Below are 18165 nucleotides of genomic sequence, written 5' to 3'. Positions count from 1 at the left end.
TTAACCGGAAACAGAACACGTCAAAAAACTTCAGGAGTTTCAGTCCCCATGTGGACAAAACACCCTAACTAATCCAATTTCAACCCCAACATCCAAATATAACTCTTCTGAAATCCTCAATGAAAATTCCACTACTTCAGCCAATTCAAAACCTATCTCTATTCTAAAAAGAACTTCGGCAAATGAGGACAAAGAAGTAAACCCTGATTTGTCAAAAATTATATACCCGAAAGTTCCTTATCACATACGATGGCAATTGTACAGTAAAAAACGAAACGAGATTTTTAATGCCTCTGAAATTTGTTCTTTAGAATTAAAAAAGCCGAAACGCTCTACGATTAGATACCGAAAATTCTTTAAAATGAAAAAGTTGTTCTCAAAACTTGTAATTTCAACAATTGTATCCAATCCAAAAGACTTACGCTATTACGCAAAAGTGTCATTTTTAGATTGTGAAGAATATGGACTTATTGACACAGGTGCAAATGTGAGCTGCATAGGCTCGGATCTAGCTTCTAAACATTTTGAAGAATATTCTAATTTTAACAAAGTAAAATCCCATGTGAAGACTGCTGACGGTAGTTCACAAAAGGTTTACGGCTGGATCGATGTAAATATGTTATTCAAAGGCCAAGTTAAACTCCTCAGACTTTTCATAATACCCACTATTTCACAGCGTCTAATTCTGGGGATTGATTTTTGCAGAATTTTCAATCTGATTCCAAATATTGTTAGATCAGATGACATAATCACAACAACCTCCAACATTAACCCGAAGCAATATGATGTTAACTTTAATTGTTCAACAATTTCCAAAAATCATCAATCAGCAAATACCCCAAACGATTCAAATCTAGACGTATACCCTCTTACAGAAACGGAACGCCAACAACTGCAGACCGTAATTGACCTATTCCCGAACTTTGAGACCAAAGGTCTTGGCCGAACAAGCCTTTTAAAACATACCATAAACGTAGGATCTGCTCAACCCATCAAGCAAAGGTTTTATCCTGTTTCTCCAGCGGTGGAAAAACTTATGTTTGGTGAGGTTGACAGAATGCTAGAATTAGGGGTTATCGAGCCGTCTAACTCATCATGGAGCTCTCCCATGAGATTGGTCGTCAAACCCAACAAAGTAAGACTTTGCCTAGACGCCCGAAAACTTAATTCCGTAACGGAAAAGGATGCATATCCTTTACCGAATATCGAAGGAATATTCGCCCGATTACCGAAAGCCAATATTATATCCAAACTGGATTTAAAAGACGCTTTTTGGCAAATCGGCTTAGATGAAAAATCCAAACATTTGACTGCGTTCACAGTCCCGGGGAGGCCTCTGTACCAGTTTGTGGTCATGCCATTCGGGCTGTGTAATGCAGCTCAAACTATGTGTCGCCTAATGGATGAGATAATTCCCCCAGATCTCCGCCATAGCGTTTTCGGATATTTAGACGATCTAGTCATTGTTTCTGAAGACTTTCCCACCCATTTAGAAGTTCTCATGAGGATATCCTCACAATTCCGTAAAGCTAATTTGACATTAAATGTCTCAAAAAGTCACTTTTGTGTGACAAAAGTAAATTATCTTGGATATGTCATAGGGAATGGAGGAATAATGACCGATAGTGAAAAAGTCAATGCTATAACTCAGTGGCCTGTACCAAAGAACTTAAAACAGGTTCGAGGATTCCTCGGACTAGCAGGTTGGTACAGGCGATTCATTCAAAACTTCTCCACTGTAGTAGCTCCGATTACAGATGTGGTGTCAACAAAGAAGAAGTTCCTTTGGACCCACGAGGCCCAAAAATCTTTTGAAAGAATTAAGCTCTTGTTAACCACTGCACCGATTTTGACAAACCCGGATTTTAAAAAGAAATTTTATCTCCACTGTGACGCTAGTAATTACGGCATTGGGGCAGTTCTTGTTCAATTAGATGACGAAGGTCATGAAAAACCTATAGCGTACATGAGCAAGAAATTGAACTCGGCCCAACGTAATTACAGCGTCACAGAGAGAGAGTGCCTGGCAGCGATAGAAGCGATCAAGAAGTTTCTGTTATTTAGAACTCCAAGAGTTCGAGGTCATTACTGACCACTCGAGTCTACTTTGGCTAATGCGGCAACCAGATCTAAGTGGCCGGCTAGCGAGGTGGGTGTTTAAGCTCCAAACCTATAAATTCTCGATAAAACATAGAAAAGGGAAGGATAACGTTGTCCCGGATGCTTTATCAAGAATACCGGAAGGTGAAGTTTTAGGTATTGAAATATCAGAACCGGAAATAGATTTAGAATCGCCCTTTTTCTACGATGAGGAGTATACAAAGCTTAAAGAAAATGTATTACAAAATCAAGAAAAGCTCCCTGATGTAAAAGTTGTAGACAAATATGTTTATTTTAGAACACAACATTACACAGGTGAAGAAGCTCAGGAACAAGAAGCCTGGAAATTATGGGTTCCGCTCAGGTTAAGGCAAAAAACTATTTCAGTTGCCCACGATACTCCGGTTAATTCTCATGGAGGTATGAATAAAACAATTCAACTTCTTAGAAGACACTTCTTTTGGCCAGGAATGGTGTCAGATGTCAGGACCTATGTCAGGCAATGCGAAATCTGCAAACAGACAAAAGCACCTAACATGGTCATGAAACCTGCAATGGGCAATCCAGCAATATCAATACGGCCTTTCCAAAGAATGTATGTTGACATCCTCGGGCCTTATCCCCGAAGTAAAAGTGGGCATATAGGGTTATTGATAGTACTCGACCACTTAACGAAATTTCACTGGCTTTTTCCTCTCAAAAAATTTACGTCTACAGCCATACAAGACTTCCTTAAGACGCACATTTTTCACATATATGGCGTACCTGAGACCATCATTAGCGATAATGGAAGCCAATTCCGAGCTAATGACTTAAATGCATTCTTCACCTCTCTTGGCATAAATCATGTATACACGGCGTTATATTCGCCACAGTCAAATGCCTCGGAAAGAGTGAATAGATCGCTTATCGCTGGAATTAGAGCATATCTCAAAAATGACCATCGCCAGTGGGATGAAAATCTTTCGGCAATCAGTTGCGCTCTTCGAAATTCTATTCACCAGTCAATAGATTGCTCACCCTATCATGCACTCTTCGGATTTGACATGATAACGCATGGGTCTACTTATGAACTTCTAAGGAAATTACATCTTTTAAATGAATCTTCCGTACAGATCTCACGGAATGACCAGTTATCCCTTATCCGACAAGACCTAAGAAAGCAGATAAAGGCAGCTTACGATCGAAATAAAAACCAGTACAATTTACGTACTCGTCATGAAACATTTACTGTAGGGCAAGAAGTCTATAGACGAAATTTTGCCCAAAGCAGTATGGAAAAGCATTTTAACGCCAAGCTCGCACCAGTATTTCTTAAAGCTAAGGTCAGAGAGAAACTCGGGAGTCATTACTACATTCTCGAGGACCAAAATGGAAAATTGATAGGCACATTTCACGCGAAGGACATACGTACTTAAACGTCCTTTTTCTAGTTAATTTGCGGTCAAAAATGAGCAAATTACCTCGTTTTGTAATGTCCGTTTTCTAAAGACCATATTAAAACAATCACTTTTTCAATTAATCAAACCTTTTTTATACCATATCCGAAATAACCTAAACCGTCCGCACATAAATTTTAAGCTATATTACATTTACCTAATCCTCCACAAACTATCCAAATCCATTTGGTTGCACTTTGTATCCAAGATGTTTCTCCTCCGCCATGACCACCAATTATTTAATATAATGCATTTTTTAGTAGTTTCCAAATTGTACATATTGTCGTTTTTTTTTTTTTTTTATTCCACATTCCTCTTTAGTGTAAAAATTATATTAAATATATTTTTTTTGCACAATCAATTTTTCAGAATTATTCACATCAAAATGTTGTTACGAATTGCTCAAAAGCAAATGAAAAATATTGACAGTTAAATCTTAATGACCTTAAGCTATTTCATTTTTTTATTTTGATCCGCTGTTTTAGTTCTAAAGAACTTCAGGTATAGCTTATGACCGTAAATGGTTTGTAACCTCACTGAGAGATCAATATGTCTGTCCAACATATCGAGCTGTAACAAACATAATTTGCTGTAACAAACATTTCTAACTAAGTATGAAATTACAGAATTTTATAATGTTTTCTTCTTTTTTATTATAAATAAACTTTATTTATATTTTTTCTTTAATTTTGTGATCAACTTTAATTTTTCTGATCAACTACATTATGTTGCAACTTTGAGTGGAAAGACTAAATGTGGAAACACGAATTTCTATGTTTTGACGTAAATGTCACATTACCTTAATTTCAAGGTATTAAGTTGCAAAAACCTTTTCGTCAACTTCCTTTTCTATCCAGCTTCTCAAGTGTTCAGAACAAAAAAATATCTAGAAATTAATCAGTGCTTAAAAATTACATCACCCAACTTTGTAGAGAAATTTATATTCGATTTCACCTTTTAAAACTTTAAATAATAACTCCTGTGATTCTGATGGTGAGAAAAGTATAATCTTAGACAAGTGCGCTTATAACCTAGTTATTTTATTTAAGATTAAACACACAACATACTCCGGTGATCAAGTGAGAATTTTCTTAACCATAAAATTCACGCTGCCCCAAGGTAGCGTGATCACCTTTTTATTGTTGCCCCGAGTAAAGAGGAAAGCAATTGCCATGTACCATCGCTCAGAATAACCAGACAATAAATTTTGAACACACAGGCATATACGCATAATGAGCTCTACAGCTATGCCATCAGCCGTCTAGTAGAGCTAACATCCACGATCCAACTCTCAGTAGGACATCTAATCGTCCCAATATTATTAAGGATCATGTTATAGCTATGTATCCATGCCACCAATACATTACATAAAACACCCATTGAAAAATTGATGCAATTCATCCTGGCTATATCATCAAATATTGTCACGGCAAGATAGCATACAGGAAAATATCTATTGGATACATTAAATTCCAAAAAAATAAAAAAATACGTCAATTCAACTTGTCACATGGTATGATGCATGGTGTTTCATCAACGTACAGTCCAACCCACAAGATGACATGTCCCTGGCATCCAATGCCCAACTAGCCATTATATTAGGATGAATGTATATTAAGTATAATCATCTCTTTTAATTATTATAATTTATGAGTATTTTATATTTTAGAGTGCTTTTTTATTTCTTTTTTAAACAGAGAACTCCCTTATGTAAGAGAAAGCTCCATAGATATCCAATAACATTCTTTTTGCAGCAACCATCAACGAATATGCAGAAGGCCTTCATCATATGATATTGATGGTAAGTTGATCAGCTGTTCTTTATTTTCTCTGGTGTTTGCGCTATTCTAGTTTCTCTTACATTATTACGATAATTATAACATGTAAAGAGAGAATACAAAAAGAATTAAACTCAATTGCTCAATTATGATGCTGTATAACAGTTTTATCATTTGTCTTCTTCTTCTTTTGTGATCTCTCTCACTGTTATGATTAGGAAAAGATAAAACAAAAAGAAATACAAAATCTCTGCACTCCTATATCAATAAGTATGTCAGTATGTAATTGTGACAAACACATTTTCGGTTTGTTTACTTTTTTTGTATATCTTTTCTTTACTGAAGTTATTTCATTGAAACAATATGATTGAGATTCTTAACCCTTTTAGGATCAGTATTTTTATATTTATATACATATATATTTTTGTTTGCAATTTTATAAATTAATTTCTTATTATAAATATAATATTTCATATGATACTTCAAATAGTTAAAATTATTGATGTCATGAATAAATTAAGTTTCGTATGCCAAAGAATGGCTTGGTAAAATAATCGCATTATGTTTTCCTGCCGAGTGATGTTCTGAAGAAGAAGATGTAAGTATATTTTGGGATCCTGTTAAACAATTAAGTGCTTACAGGATATAGGATGGTGTGGGTTTTGAAGCACGATCTCACGAAAACATCAGTGAGCATCAACATGTTAAAGGACAAAATGTTATTATTTTTTTTTTATATATATTATTTCTTCAATAACGACTAATTTGGGGATTTTGTAATTAGTAAACTTGGCCCAGTAGAGTACAATAGTAATAGCTTTATTCAATTAAAAAGGGAGTCTATAGTAATTATATGCAGTGGATAAATGATTTATAAGGACAAGGACCGAACCCCCCCAACCGACTGATCCTAGCGAAACAATGGCTCCCGCAGTCCTTAGTTCTTGTAAGTTCTACGATGTAAACAAATTTCATTGAAAGTACATCTCTTCCTCCTGGACACTACAATAGACTGCAATCATTCCTCTCTTCGCCCGCTCCTCAACGTTCCTTTTCCATCGTAGTTGACAGTCCAGGATTGTGCCGTGGTACTTTGCTTCGGGAAATAGGTGAAGTTGCACTCCATCCAATGTCGGTGGAACAAAGACGCCGAGCTTACGCTTCCTAGTAAACATCACCAGTTCCGTCTTCGTTGGATTTACACCAAGACCATTTGCCGTGGCCCAGTGCGACAGCGTCAGTAAGGCTCTTTGCTTAAGCTCAGAGATTGTAGACGGAAATTTTCCGGAGATCAATATCACCACGTCGTTCGCGTAAGCTACAACTTTGATACCTTTCCCGTCCAATTCCCTCAATATGATATTAATTACCAGTAGCCATAGAAACGGCGAAAGCACCCCTCCTTGAGGTGTGCCTCTAGTTACCGTTTTCCTGATTTTGGTATCCCCCACACTTGAATTTAAAATTCTGCTGTTAAGCATTTTATCTATCCAATATGTCAGGGTATAAGGAATGCCAACTTCCCTGGGAAAGCCAGAGATTGGTACTGGCGCTATCATAAGCAGGTTAAAGTCATCGAATGGAACTCCTTTTGTGAAGCGCTTAAAGACCAGTACAAAGAGTATAAATCATATTTTGACATGCGGGAAGAAATTCGTGCCAGAAAGCAAAGACAGAATGAATCCTTTGACGCTTTCTTTGAAACCGTTTCAGCAATGGTAGACAAGCTCCCAAGGCCGATGTCGGAGGCGGAGTTAATAGAAATAGTCGCACGGAATCTTCGTCCTGACATTCGCCAGGATCTCTTGTATGTCCCCATAGCTTCTATTTCACATCTTCGCAAATTAGTCCAAATGCGAGAGAACTTTTTTAACGATGAATACGTTAGGAAAACTCTACCAAATCGAAATCTTCAAATACCACGTAGAAACATTTCTGAAGTAGCAGTTGATGACTGTGATTACATTCCAACAAACGACAATAATGAGCATATTGTCGAGGCTATACAGAAATCTGAGCAAATTTTTACATGTTGGAATTGTGATAAGGTAGGTCATCACTGGCAGGATTGTGTTCAGGATCGAACTGTATTCTGTTATGGATGCGGGACGAAAAACACATATAAGCCTAATTGCGTTAGATGTGTTAACCGGAAACAGAACACGTCAAAAAACTTCAGGAGTTTCAGTCCCCATGTGGACAAAACACCCTAACTAATCCAATTTCAACCCCAACATCCAAATATAACTCTTCTGAAATCCTCAATGAAAATTCCACTACTTCAGCCAATTCAAAACCTATCTCTATTCTAAAAAGAACTTCGGCAAATGAGGACAAAGAAGTAAACCCTGATTTGTCAAAAATTATATACCCGAAAGTTCCTTATCACATACGATGGCAATTGTACAGTAAAAAACGAAACGAGATTTTTAATGCCTCTGAAATTTGTTCTTTACAATTAAAGAAGCCGAAACGCTCTACGATTAGATACCGAAAATTCTTTAAAATGAAAAAGTTGTTCTCAAAACTTGTAATTTCAACAATTGTATCCAATCCAAAAGACTTACGCTATTACGCAAAAGTGTCATTTTTAGATTGTGAAGAATATGGACTTATTGACACAGGTGCAAATGTGAGCTGCATAGGCTCGGATCTAGCTTCTAAACATTTTGAAGAATATTCTAATTTTAACAAAGTAAAATCCTATGTGAAGACTGCTGACGGTAGTTCACAAAAGGTTTACGGCTGGATCGATGTGAATATGTTATTCAAAGGCCAAGTTAAACTCCTTAGACTTTTCATAATACCCACTATTTCACAGCGTCTAATTCTGGGGATTGATTTTTGCAGAATTTTCAATCTGATTCCAAATATTGTTAGATCAGATGACATAATCACAACAACCTCCAACATTAACCCGAAGCAATATGATGTTAACTTTAATTGTTCAACAATTTCCAAAAATCATCAATCAGCAAATACCCCAAACGATTCAAATCTAGACGTATACCCTCTTACAGAAACGGAACGCCAACAACTGCAGACCGTAATTGACCTATTCCCGAACTTTGAGACCAAAGGTCTTGGCCGAACAAGCCTTTTAAAACATACCATAAACGTAGGATCTGCTCAACCCATCAAGCAAAGGTTTTATCCTGTTTCTCCAGCGGTGGAAAAACTTATGTTTGGTGAGGTTGACAGAATGCTAGAATTAGGGGTTATCGAGCCGTCTAACTCATCATGGAGCTCTCCCATGAGATTGGTCGTCAAACCCAACAAAGTAAGACTTTGCCTAGACGCCCGAAAACTTAATTCCGTAACGGAAAAGGATGCATATCCTTTACCGAATATCGAAGGAATATTCGCCCGATTACCGAAAGCCAATATTATATCCAAACTGGATTTAAAAGACGCTTTTTGGCAAATCGGCTTAGATGAAAAATCCAAACATTTGACTGCGTTCACAGTCCCGGGGAGGCCTCTGTACCAGTTTGTGGTCATGCCATTCGGGCTGTGTAATGCAGCTCAAACTATGTGTCGCCTAATGGATGAGATAATTCCCCCAGATCTCCGCCATAGCGTTTTCGGATATTTAGACGATCTAGTCATTGTTTCTGAAGACTTTCCCACCCATTTAGAAGTTCTCATGAGGATATCCTCACAATTCCGTAAAGCTAATTTGACATTAAATGTCTCAAAAAGTCACTTTTGTGTGACAAAAGTAAATTATCTTGGATATGTCATAGGGAATGGAGGAATAATGACCGATAGTGAAAAAGTCAATGCTATAACTCAGTGGCCTGTACCAAAGAACTTAAAACAGGTTCGAGGATTCCTCGGACTAGCAGGTTGGTACAGGCGATTCATTCAAAACTTCTCCACTGTAGTAGCTCCGATTACAGATGTGGTGTCAACAAAGAAGAAGTTCCTTTGGACCCACGAGGCCCAAAAATCTTTTGAAAGAATTAAGCTCTTGTTAACCACTGCACCGATTTTGACAAACCCGGATTTTAAAAAGAAATTTTATCTCCACTGTGACGCTAGTAATTACGGCATTGGGGCAGTTCTTGTTCAATTAGATGACGAAGGTCATGAAAAACCTATAGCGTACATGAGCAAGAAATTGAACTCGGCCCAACGTAATTACAGCGTCACAGAGAGAGAGTGCCTGGCAGCGATAGAAGCGATCAAGAAGTTTCGCTGTTATTTAGAACTCCAAGAGTTCGAGGTCATTACTGACCACTCGAGTCTACTTTGGCTAATGCGGCAACCAGATCTAAGTGGCCGGCTAGCGAGGTGGGTGTTTAAGCTCCAAACCTATAAATTCTCGATAAAACATAGAAAAGGGAAGGATAACGTTGTCCCGGATGCTTTATCAAGAATACCGGAAGGTGAAGTTTTAGGTATTGAAATATCAGAACCGGAAATAGATTTAGAATCGCCCTTTTTCTACGATGAGGAGTATACAAAGCTTAAAGAAAATGTATTACAAAATCAAGAAAAGCTCCCTGATGTAAAAGTTGTAGACAAATATGTTTATTTTAGAACACAACATTACACAGGTGAAGAAGCTCAGGAACAAGAAGCCTGGAAATTATGGGTTCCGCTCAGGTTAAGGCAAAAAACTATTTCAGTTGCCCACGATACTCCGGTTAATTCTCATGGAGGTATGAATAAAACAATTCAACTTCTTAGAAGACACTTCTTTTGGCCAGGAATGGTGTCAGATGTCAGGACCTATGTCAGGCAATGCGAAATCTGCAAACAGACAAAAGCACCTAACATGGTCATGAAACCTGCAATGGGCAATCCAGCAATATCAATACGGCCTTTCCAAAGAATGTATGTTGACATCCTCGGGCCTTATCCCCGAAGTAAAAGTGGGCATATAGGGTTATTGATAGTACTCGACCACTTAACGAAATTTCACTGGCTTTTTCCTCTCAAAAAATTTACGTCTACAGCCATACAAGACTTCCTTAAGACGCACATTTTTCACATATATGGCGTACCTGAGACCATCATTAGCGATAATGGAAGCCAATTCCGAGCTAATGACTTAAATGCATTCTTCACCTCTCTTGGCATAAATCATGTATACACGGCGTTATATTCGCCACAGTCAAATGCCTCGGAAAGAGTGAATAGATCGCTTATCGCTGGAATTAGAGCATATCTCAAAAATGACCATCGCCAGTGGGATGAAAATCTTTCGGCAATCAGTTGCGCTCTTCGAAATTCTATTCACCAGTCAATAGATTGCTCACCCTATCATGCACTCTTCGGATTTGACATGATAACGCATGGGTCTACTTATGAACTTCTAAGGAAATTACATCTTTTAAATGAATCTTCCGTACAGATCTCACGGAATGACCAGTTATCCCTTATCCGACAAGACCTAAGAAAGCAGATAAAGGCAGCTTACGATCGAAATAAAAACCAGTACAATTTACGTACTCGTCATGAAACATTTACTGTAGGGCAAGAAGTCTATAGACGAAATTTTGCCCAAAGCAGTATGGAAAAGCATTTTAACGCCAAGCTCGCACCAGTATTTCTTAAAGCTAAGGTCAGAGAGAAACTCGGGAGTCATTACTACATTCTCGAGGACCAAAATGGAAAATTGATAGGCACATTTCACGCGAAGGACATACGTACTTAAACGTCCTTTTTCTAGTTAATTTGCGGTCAAAAATGAGCAAATTACCTCGTTTTGTAATGTCCGTTTTCTAAAGACCATATTAAAACAATCACTTTTTCAATTAATCAAACCTTTTTTATACCATATCCGAAATAACCTAAACCGTCCGCACATAAATTTTAAGCTATATTACATTTACCTAATCCTCCACAAACTATCCAAATCCATTTGGTTGCACTTTGTATCCAAGATGTTTCTCCTCCGCCATGACCACCAATTATTTAATATAATGCATTTTTTAGTAGTTTCCAAATTGTACATATTGTCGTTTTTTTTTTTTTTTTATTCCACATTCCTCTTTAGTGTAAAAATTATATTAAATATATTTTTTTTGCACAATCAATTTTTCAGAATTATTCACATCAAAATGTTGTTACGAATTGCTCAAAAGCAAATGAAAAATATTGACAGTTAAATCTTAATGACCTTAAGCTATTTCATTTTTTTATTTTGATCCGCTGTTTTAGTTCTAAAGAACTTCAGGTATAGCTTATGACCGTAAATGGTTTGTAACCTCACTGAGAGATCAATATGTCTGTCCAACATATCGAGCTGTAACAAACATAATTTGCTGTAACAAACATTTCTAACTAAGTATGAAATTACAGAATTTTATAATGTTTTCTTCTTTTTTATTATAAATAAACTTTATTTATATTTTTTCTTTAATTTTGTGATCAACTTTAATTTTTCTGATCAACTACATTATGTTGCAACTTTGAGTGGAAAGACTAAATGTGGAAACACGAATTTCTATGTTTTGACGTAAATGTCACATTACCTTAATTTCAAGGTATTAAGTTGCAAAAACCTTTTCGTCAACTTCCTTTTCTATCCAGCTTCTCAAGTGTTCAGAACAAAAAAATATCTAGAAATTAATCAGTGCTTAAAAATTACATCACCCAACTTTGTAGAGAAATTTATATTCGATTTCACCTTTTAAAACTTTAAATAATAACTCCTGTGATTCTGATGGTGAGAAAAGTATAATCTTAGACAAGTGCGCTTATAACCTAGTTATTTTATTTAAGATTAAACACACAACATACTCCGGTGATCAAGTGAGAATTTTCTTAACCATAAAATTCACGCTGCCCCAAGGTAGCGTGATCACCTTTTTATTGTTGCCCCGAGTAAAGAGGAAAGCAATTGCCATGTACCATCGCTCAGAATAACCAGACAATAAATTTTGAACACACAGGCATATACGCATAATGAGCTCTACAGCTATGCCATCAGCCGTCTAGTAGAGCTAACATCCACGATCCAACTCTCAGTAGGACATCTAATCGTCCCAATATTATTAAGGATCATGTTATAGCTATGTATCCATGCCACCAATACATTACATAAAACACCCATTGAAAAATTGATGCAATTCATCCTGGCTATATCATCAAATATTGTCACGGCAAGATAGCATACAGGAAAATATCTATTGGATACATTAAATTCCAAAAAAATAAAAAAATACGTCAATTCAACTTGTCACATGGTATGATGCATGGTGTTTCATCAACGTACAGTCCAACCCACAAGATGACATGTCCCTGGCATCCAATGCCCAACTAGCCATTATATTAGGATGAATGTATATTAAGTATAATCATCTCTTTTAATTATTATAATTTATGAGTATTTTATATTTTAGAGTGCTTTTTTATTTCTTTTTTAAACAGAGAACTCCCTTATGTAAGAGAAAGCTCCATAGATATCCAATAACATTCTTTTTGCAGCAACCATCAACGAATATGCAGAAGGCCTTCATCATATGATATTGATGGTAAGTTGATCAGCTGTTCTTTATTTTCTCTGGTGTTTGCGCTATTCTAGTTTCTCTTACATTATTACGATAATTATAACATGTAAAGAGAGAATACAAAAAGAATTAAACTCAATTGCTCAATTATGATGCTGTATAACAGTTTTATCATTTGTCTTCTTCTTCTTTTGTGATCTCTCTCACTGTTATGATTAGGAAAAGATAAAACAAAAAGAAATACAAAATCTCTGCACTCCTATATCAATAAGTATGTCAATATGTAATTGTGACAAACACATTTTCGGTTTGTTTACTTTTTTTGTATATCTTTTCTTTACTGAAGTTATTTCATTGAAACAATATGATTGAGATTCTTAACCCTTTTAGGATCAGTATTTTTATATTTATATACATATATATTTTTGTTTGCAATTTTATAAATTAATTTCTTATTATAAATATAATATTTCATATGATACTTCAAATAGTTAAAATTATTGATGTCATGAATAAATTAAGTTTCGTATGCCAAAGAATGGCTTGGTAAAATAATCGCATTATGTTTTCCTGCCGAGTGATGTTCTGAAGAAGAAGATGTAAGTATATTTTGGGATCCTGTTAAACAATTAAGTGCTTACAGGATATAGGATGGTGTGGGTTTTGAAGCACGATCTCACGAAAACATCAGTGAGCATCAACATGTTAAAGGACAAAATGTTATTATTTTTTTTTTTTATATATATTATTTCTTCAATAACGACTAATTTGGGGATTTTGTAATTAGTAAACTTGGCCCAGTAGAGTACAATAGTAATAGCTTTATTCAATTAAAAAGGGAGTCTATAGTAATTATATGCAGTGGATAAATGATTTATAAGGACAAGGACCGAACCCCCCCAACCGACTGATCCTAGCGAAACAATGGCTCCCGCAGTCCTTAGTTCTTGTAAGTTCTACGATGTAAACAAATTTCATTGAAAGTACATCTCTTCCTCCTGGACACTGTCGTTCGCGTAAGCTACAACTTTGATACCTTTCCCGTCCAATTCCCTCAATATGATATTAATTACCAGTAGCCATAGAAACGGCGAAAGCACCCCTCCTTGAGGTGTGCCTCTAGTTACCGTTTTCCTGATTTTGGTATCCCCCACACTTGAATTTAAAATTCTGCTGTTAAGCATTTTATCTATCCAATATGTCAGGGTATAAGGAATGCCAACTTCCCTAAGTGAGTGGTTTATGGATTCAAGTTTAACGTTGTTAAAGGCTCCCTCTATATCTAAGAAGGTGGCCAGCGTAAAATTTGAATTTTTCATGTTCCTCTCAATATAGCCTACCACTTCGTACAGTGCAGATTCCACAGTCTTGCCCGATTAGAGAAAACATTATGCTCTCATTTCGGTACAAGGTGCAAAACTTCAATTTCGATCGAAAAAATTGAGTCGTTGGTGCACAAATTGGTTGCTATAAATTAATCTGAACCGATTTCAACATATTCTATAATTCTTCTCTAATTTTTTTTAATATATAATTTAATTAATAATCCTACCTACATCTTATGAACATGTTATTTTCTTAAGACAATTTCGGCTAATAACTCAAATTATAATGTATTAAACTACAATTTAAATCAATACCACAACACGTGGAGATACTACCCTCCACCACTACCACTCTGATTGTTTCCAATCGTCCACAAATAATCTCCATTAACAAAAACCAAAAACATAAAAATCACAATACCTATACACCAATAACAACAAATTGAAACGAAGCCATTCAAATTGTCATGCGTGTATGTTTGTGTGTGTGTGTTTAATTAATAATGGATTTATGAATGACATATAAACTGGCCGGAGATTACTTGCCGCCCCATTCGTACAATATAGATGTGTATGTGTGTTACTTAGGTATGTGTAATACAACTTTTAGCCATTTATAAAATCATCCCCACCTGTATATAGAAAATATTATGGCTATGGAAAGGGATTCCAGAGAAACCCCACACAATTGACTTGTAATTGTAATTGACCAATCAACTAAAATATTCATAACTTGAAAGGTGGTTAGATTATTGTTTTGCTTTCTACGTTAAAGGGTGTTGTTAGGTTGGAGAAATACGAAATATATATTAGACTTCCCATATAATAGACTGCGAAATAATATTAAAGAGAAGCAGGAAGATACATTATAAATCATAAATATTTAAGAAATAAATTGATGAGAATCGGTTCAGATTAAGTTATAGTTCCTATGTATATTTTCGTCCATTTACACTGTGCGACAAGATTTTGGGGGTTGGACAATTCCTAATGGGGATGAAAACCCGTGGTGAGTATATGTAAAACACCAGAAGAAACCAGAAAAGAAAGTTCCCAGAAGAAACCAGAAAGAAAAGTTCGGACAAGGCCGACTATATGATACCCTTCACCAATGTGGGATAGATTATCATATGTACAATATCCTTTGGATAGAATAGACATAGCATCTTGGGGGGACCATTGAAATGGAATCGGACGAAATTAACGGCGTGAAGTACACAGATATTTTAACTAAATTAAAACAATCCATAAACATACCAATCTGAAATTTATGAAAAATTGACAAAGGCTCCTCCATTTGCATAAAGTCGGACAAAAATATCTGAATCGATTTCAACTTTATATATTTATATATATATATATATATATATGAGGTATATTTTGTCTCAATCGGACCAATTTTGGGAGTTTGGTGCATCATTTCCATAAAATCGGAAGAAATAATATATGGGAGCTATAATTAGATCTGAACCGATTTTAACACAACCTCTGTGCAAAATTTTGTCTCAATCGGACATAATTCGGACGAAAAAATATATGGGAGCTATATCTAAATCTGAACCGAGTTCAACAAAACTTGGCATGTATCAATCTAGACCTATGTCAGTACCTGTGTAAAATGTTGTCTCAATCGGATTAATGTTAGGAGTTTGGTGCACATTTACATAAAATCGGACGAAGCTTTATATGGGAGCTATATCTAGATGTGAACAAAACTTCGCATACATCAATCTGGACCTAAGTCAGTACTCTGTGCAAAATTTTGTCTCAATTGGACCAATATTAGGAGTTTGTTGCACCATTTACATAAAATCGGACCAATCTATATCTAAATCTGAACCGAGTTCAACAAAACTTGGCATGTATTAAATGTATTATTTTCGTCCATTTACACTGTGCGGCAATGTACAGTACTCTGTGCAAAATGTTGTCTCAATCGGACTAATATTGGAAGATTTGTGCACATTTACATAAAATCGGAGGAACTATATATGGGAACTATATCTAAATCTGGACCGATTTTCTCCAATAGGCTTCGTCCTTGGTCCAAATAAGTGACAGGCGTCAAATTTCATCCAAATCGGATCATAAATGCAACCTATACTTTTTTCACAAAAATACATGGACGGACGGACGGATATGCATAAATAGACTCAAAAAGTGATTATATGCATATTCTCAACAGGAAGCATAGGTCTATCTCTATTCCGTTTGCCTGTTACAAACATATGCACAAAGACATAATACCCTGTACCACAGTGTACAAAGAATTTGGTTGAAAAACGCGCTCTAGAACCCCAAAATACCGAAAATTGAGGGTAAATTTATATGAGGGTACCCTTATATATTTGATACCCAATAAGAACCCAACGTACAAAATTTCAGAGAATTCAGTTATAAAACGAGCTCAAGAACCTCAAAATATATAATTTTTAGTAGGGAGATTTGCTACCCAATAAAAACTCAAAGTTCCAAATTTCAGCGAATTCGGTCGAAAAATGCGATCAAAACCCTCAAAATACCGAAAATTGGGGGTACCCTTATATGGGGACTATCCGAAAAAATTGACCTATATTTATAATTTTTTGTGGGAAGATTTGCTACCCAATAAGAAGTCAAAGTACCAAATTTCATCAAATTCAGTTAAAAAACGCGCTAAATAACCTCAAAATACCCTTATATGGGTACCCTTATATGGGACCTATGGCTTAACGTGGACCGATTTTTTCCAATTTCAATAGGGTTCGTCCTTGGGCCAATTAAGTGACCTGTGCCAAATTTCATCCAAATCGGATCATAAATGCGACCTGTACTTTGTTAACAAAAATACATGGACAGACGGACGGACAGACGGACATGCATACATCGATTCATAAAGTGATTCTATGCACATTCTCAAAAGGAACCATGGGTCTATCTCGATTATTTTTGCATGTTACAAACATATGCACAAAGACATAATACCCTGTACCACACTGTGGTGAAGGGTATAAAAATAGATTGATGAGAATCGGTACAGATTTAGATATAGTTCTCATGTATATTTTCGTCCATTTACACTGTGCGACAAGATTTTGGGGGTGGCAAATTCCTATTGGGAACGAAATTCCTTAATGAGTATATGAAAACCCCAGAAGAAAAAAATCGCCACAAAACATGATTTTTTTTTCTGACGACCCTTTTATACAATAAGAGATAGCTTCATATCTTTATTGGTAACTATTAAATGTGTTTTTTTATAAGATCACATTTCGCTCATATTTTGCCTAAAAAAATATTCCATAGGTAAGTTAAGATCTTTTAGCTGGACAATTTGTAACCAATTTTCGGTCACGACACGTTAATGTTTCACGATCAAACCACTGGGACAAGGAACAATGTTGACGTTTGGTACGACCCCTTTGGCAAATATAGAAACGACGGCAATGTCGGGCATCGGTCAAGAAGACATTATCCGGCAGCGAAGCACAATCGTTTAATGACACAAGTGTATTGGCGGGCTTCAAGTGTTCCGGCGTTGGATCTGTAATCAAATGTTCAGGAATTGGTAGACATGTTGTGGTAGTAGTTGGACATTTCGTAATAGGTGGACACGGTGGACATTTTATAACAGGTGGACATTTGGTAGTACACTTGATAATTGATGGACAATTTTTAATAGGTGGACATGCAGTAGTAGTTGGACAAGTAGTGTTGTCAACAGGTACATTACCTCGATCCGGAAATGTTACATTGTTTTGTGTCACAGTAGTTGTATTAGTGTTAGTATTGGTATTATTTGGTTGAGTGTTTGTCATCCCTGCGCCGCTAAACAATAGTTTTAGAATTAATTCAAAATTATTGAAATAATTGCCCCCACTGCTAATACCAAGGCAGTCAACGTCATTGTTTAGCAGCAACCCAAGACAAAGGATACATATCGCTCCACCATATCCTATAACAAACAAATGTGTGTTAATTAATTTATTTTACAATACAAATAAAAAAATCCATATTCTTTATTTACCGAATACCATATTTTTTCCAAAGCGATGGGTATTTCATCAAAGAATTGTAAATT

At 35.9% G+C, this 18165-nt stretch overlaps 1 protein-coding gene across 1 annotated transcript; it reads right to left on the bottom strand.

Moving 5' to 3' along the window:
* Nucleotides 1–17395: 17395 nt before the first annotated feature.
* LOC133327199 (mucin-2-like) lies at nucleotides 17396–17902 on the bottom strand. Its single transcript, XM_061535763.1, has one exon. It carries the CDS (start codon nucleotides 17900–17902, stop codon nucleotides 17396–17398), a length of 507 nt encoding a protein of 168 aa, XP_061391747.1.
* Nucleotides 17903–18165: the final 263 nt, after the last annotated feature.

The sequence above is a fragment of the Musca vetustissima genome, unplaced genomic scaffold (genome assembly GCF_032173495.1).
Source record: "Musca vetustissima isolate MV318-11 ecotype Yass unplaced genomic scaffold, APGP_CSIRO_Mvet_v1 utg1901, whole genome shotgun sequence".
Lineage (NCBI taxonomy): Eukaryota > Metazoa > Arthropoda > Insecta > Diptera > Muscidae > Musca > Musca vetustissima.
Note: the sequence above shows the minus strand (reverse complement) of the source record. Positions and strands in the feature narration are given on the sequence as shown.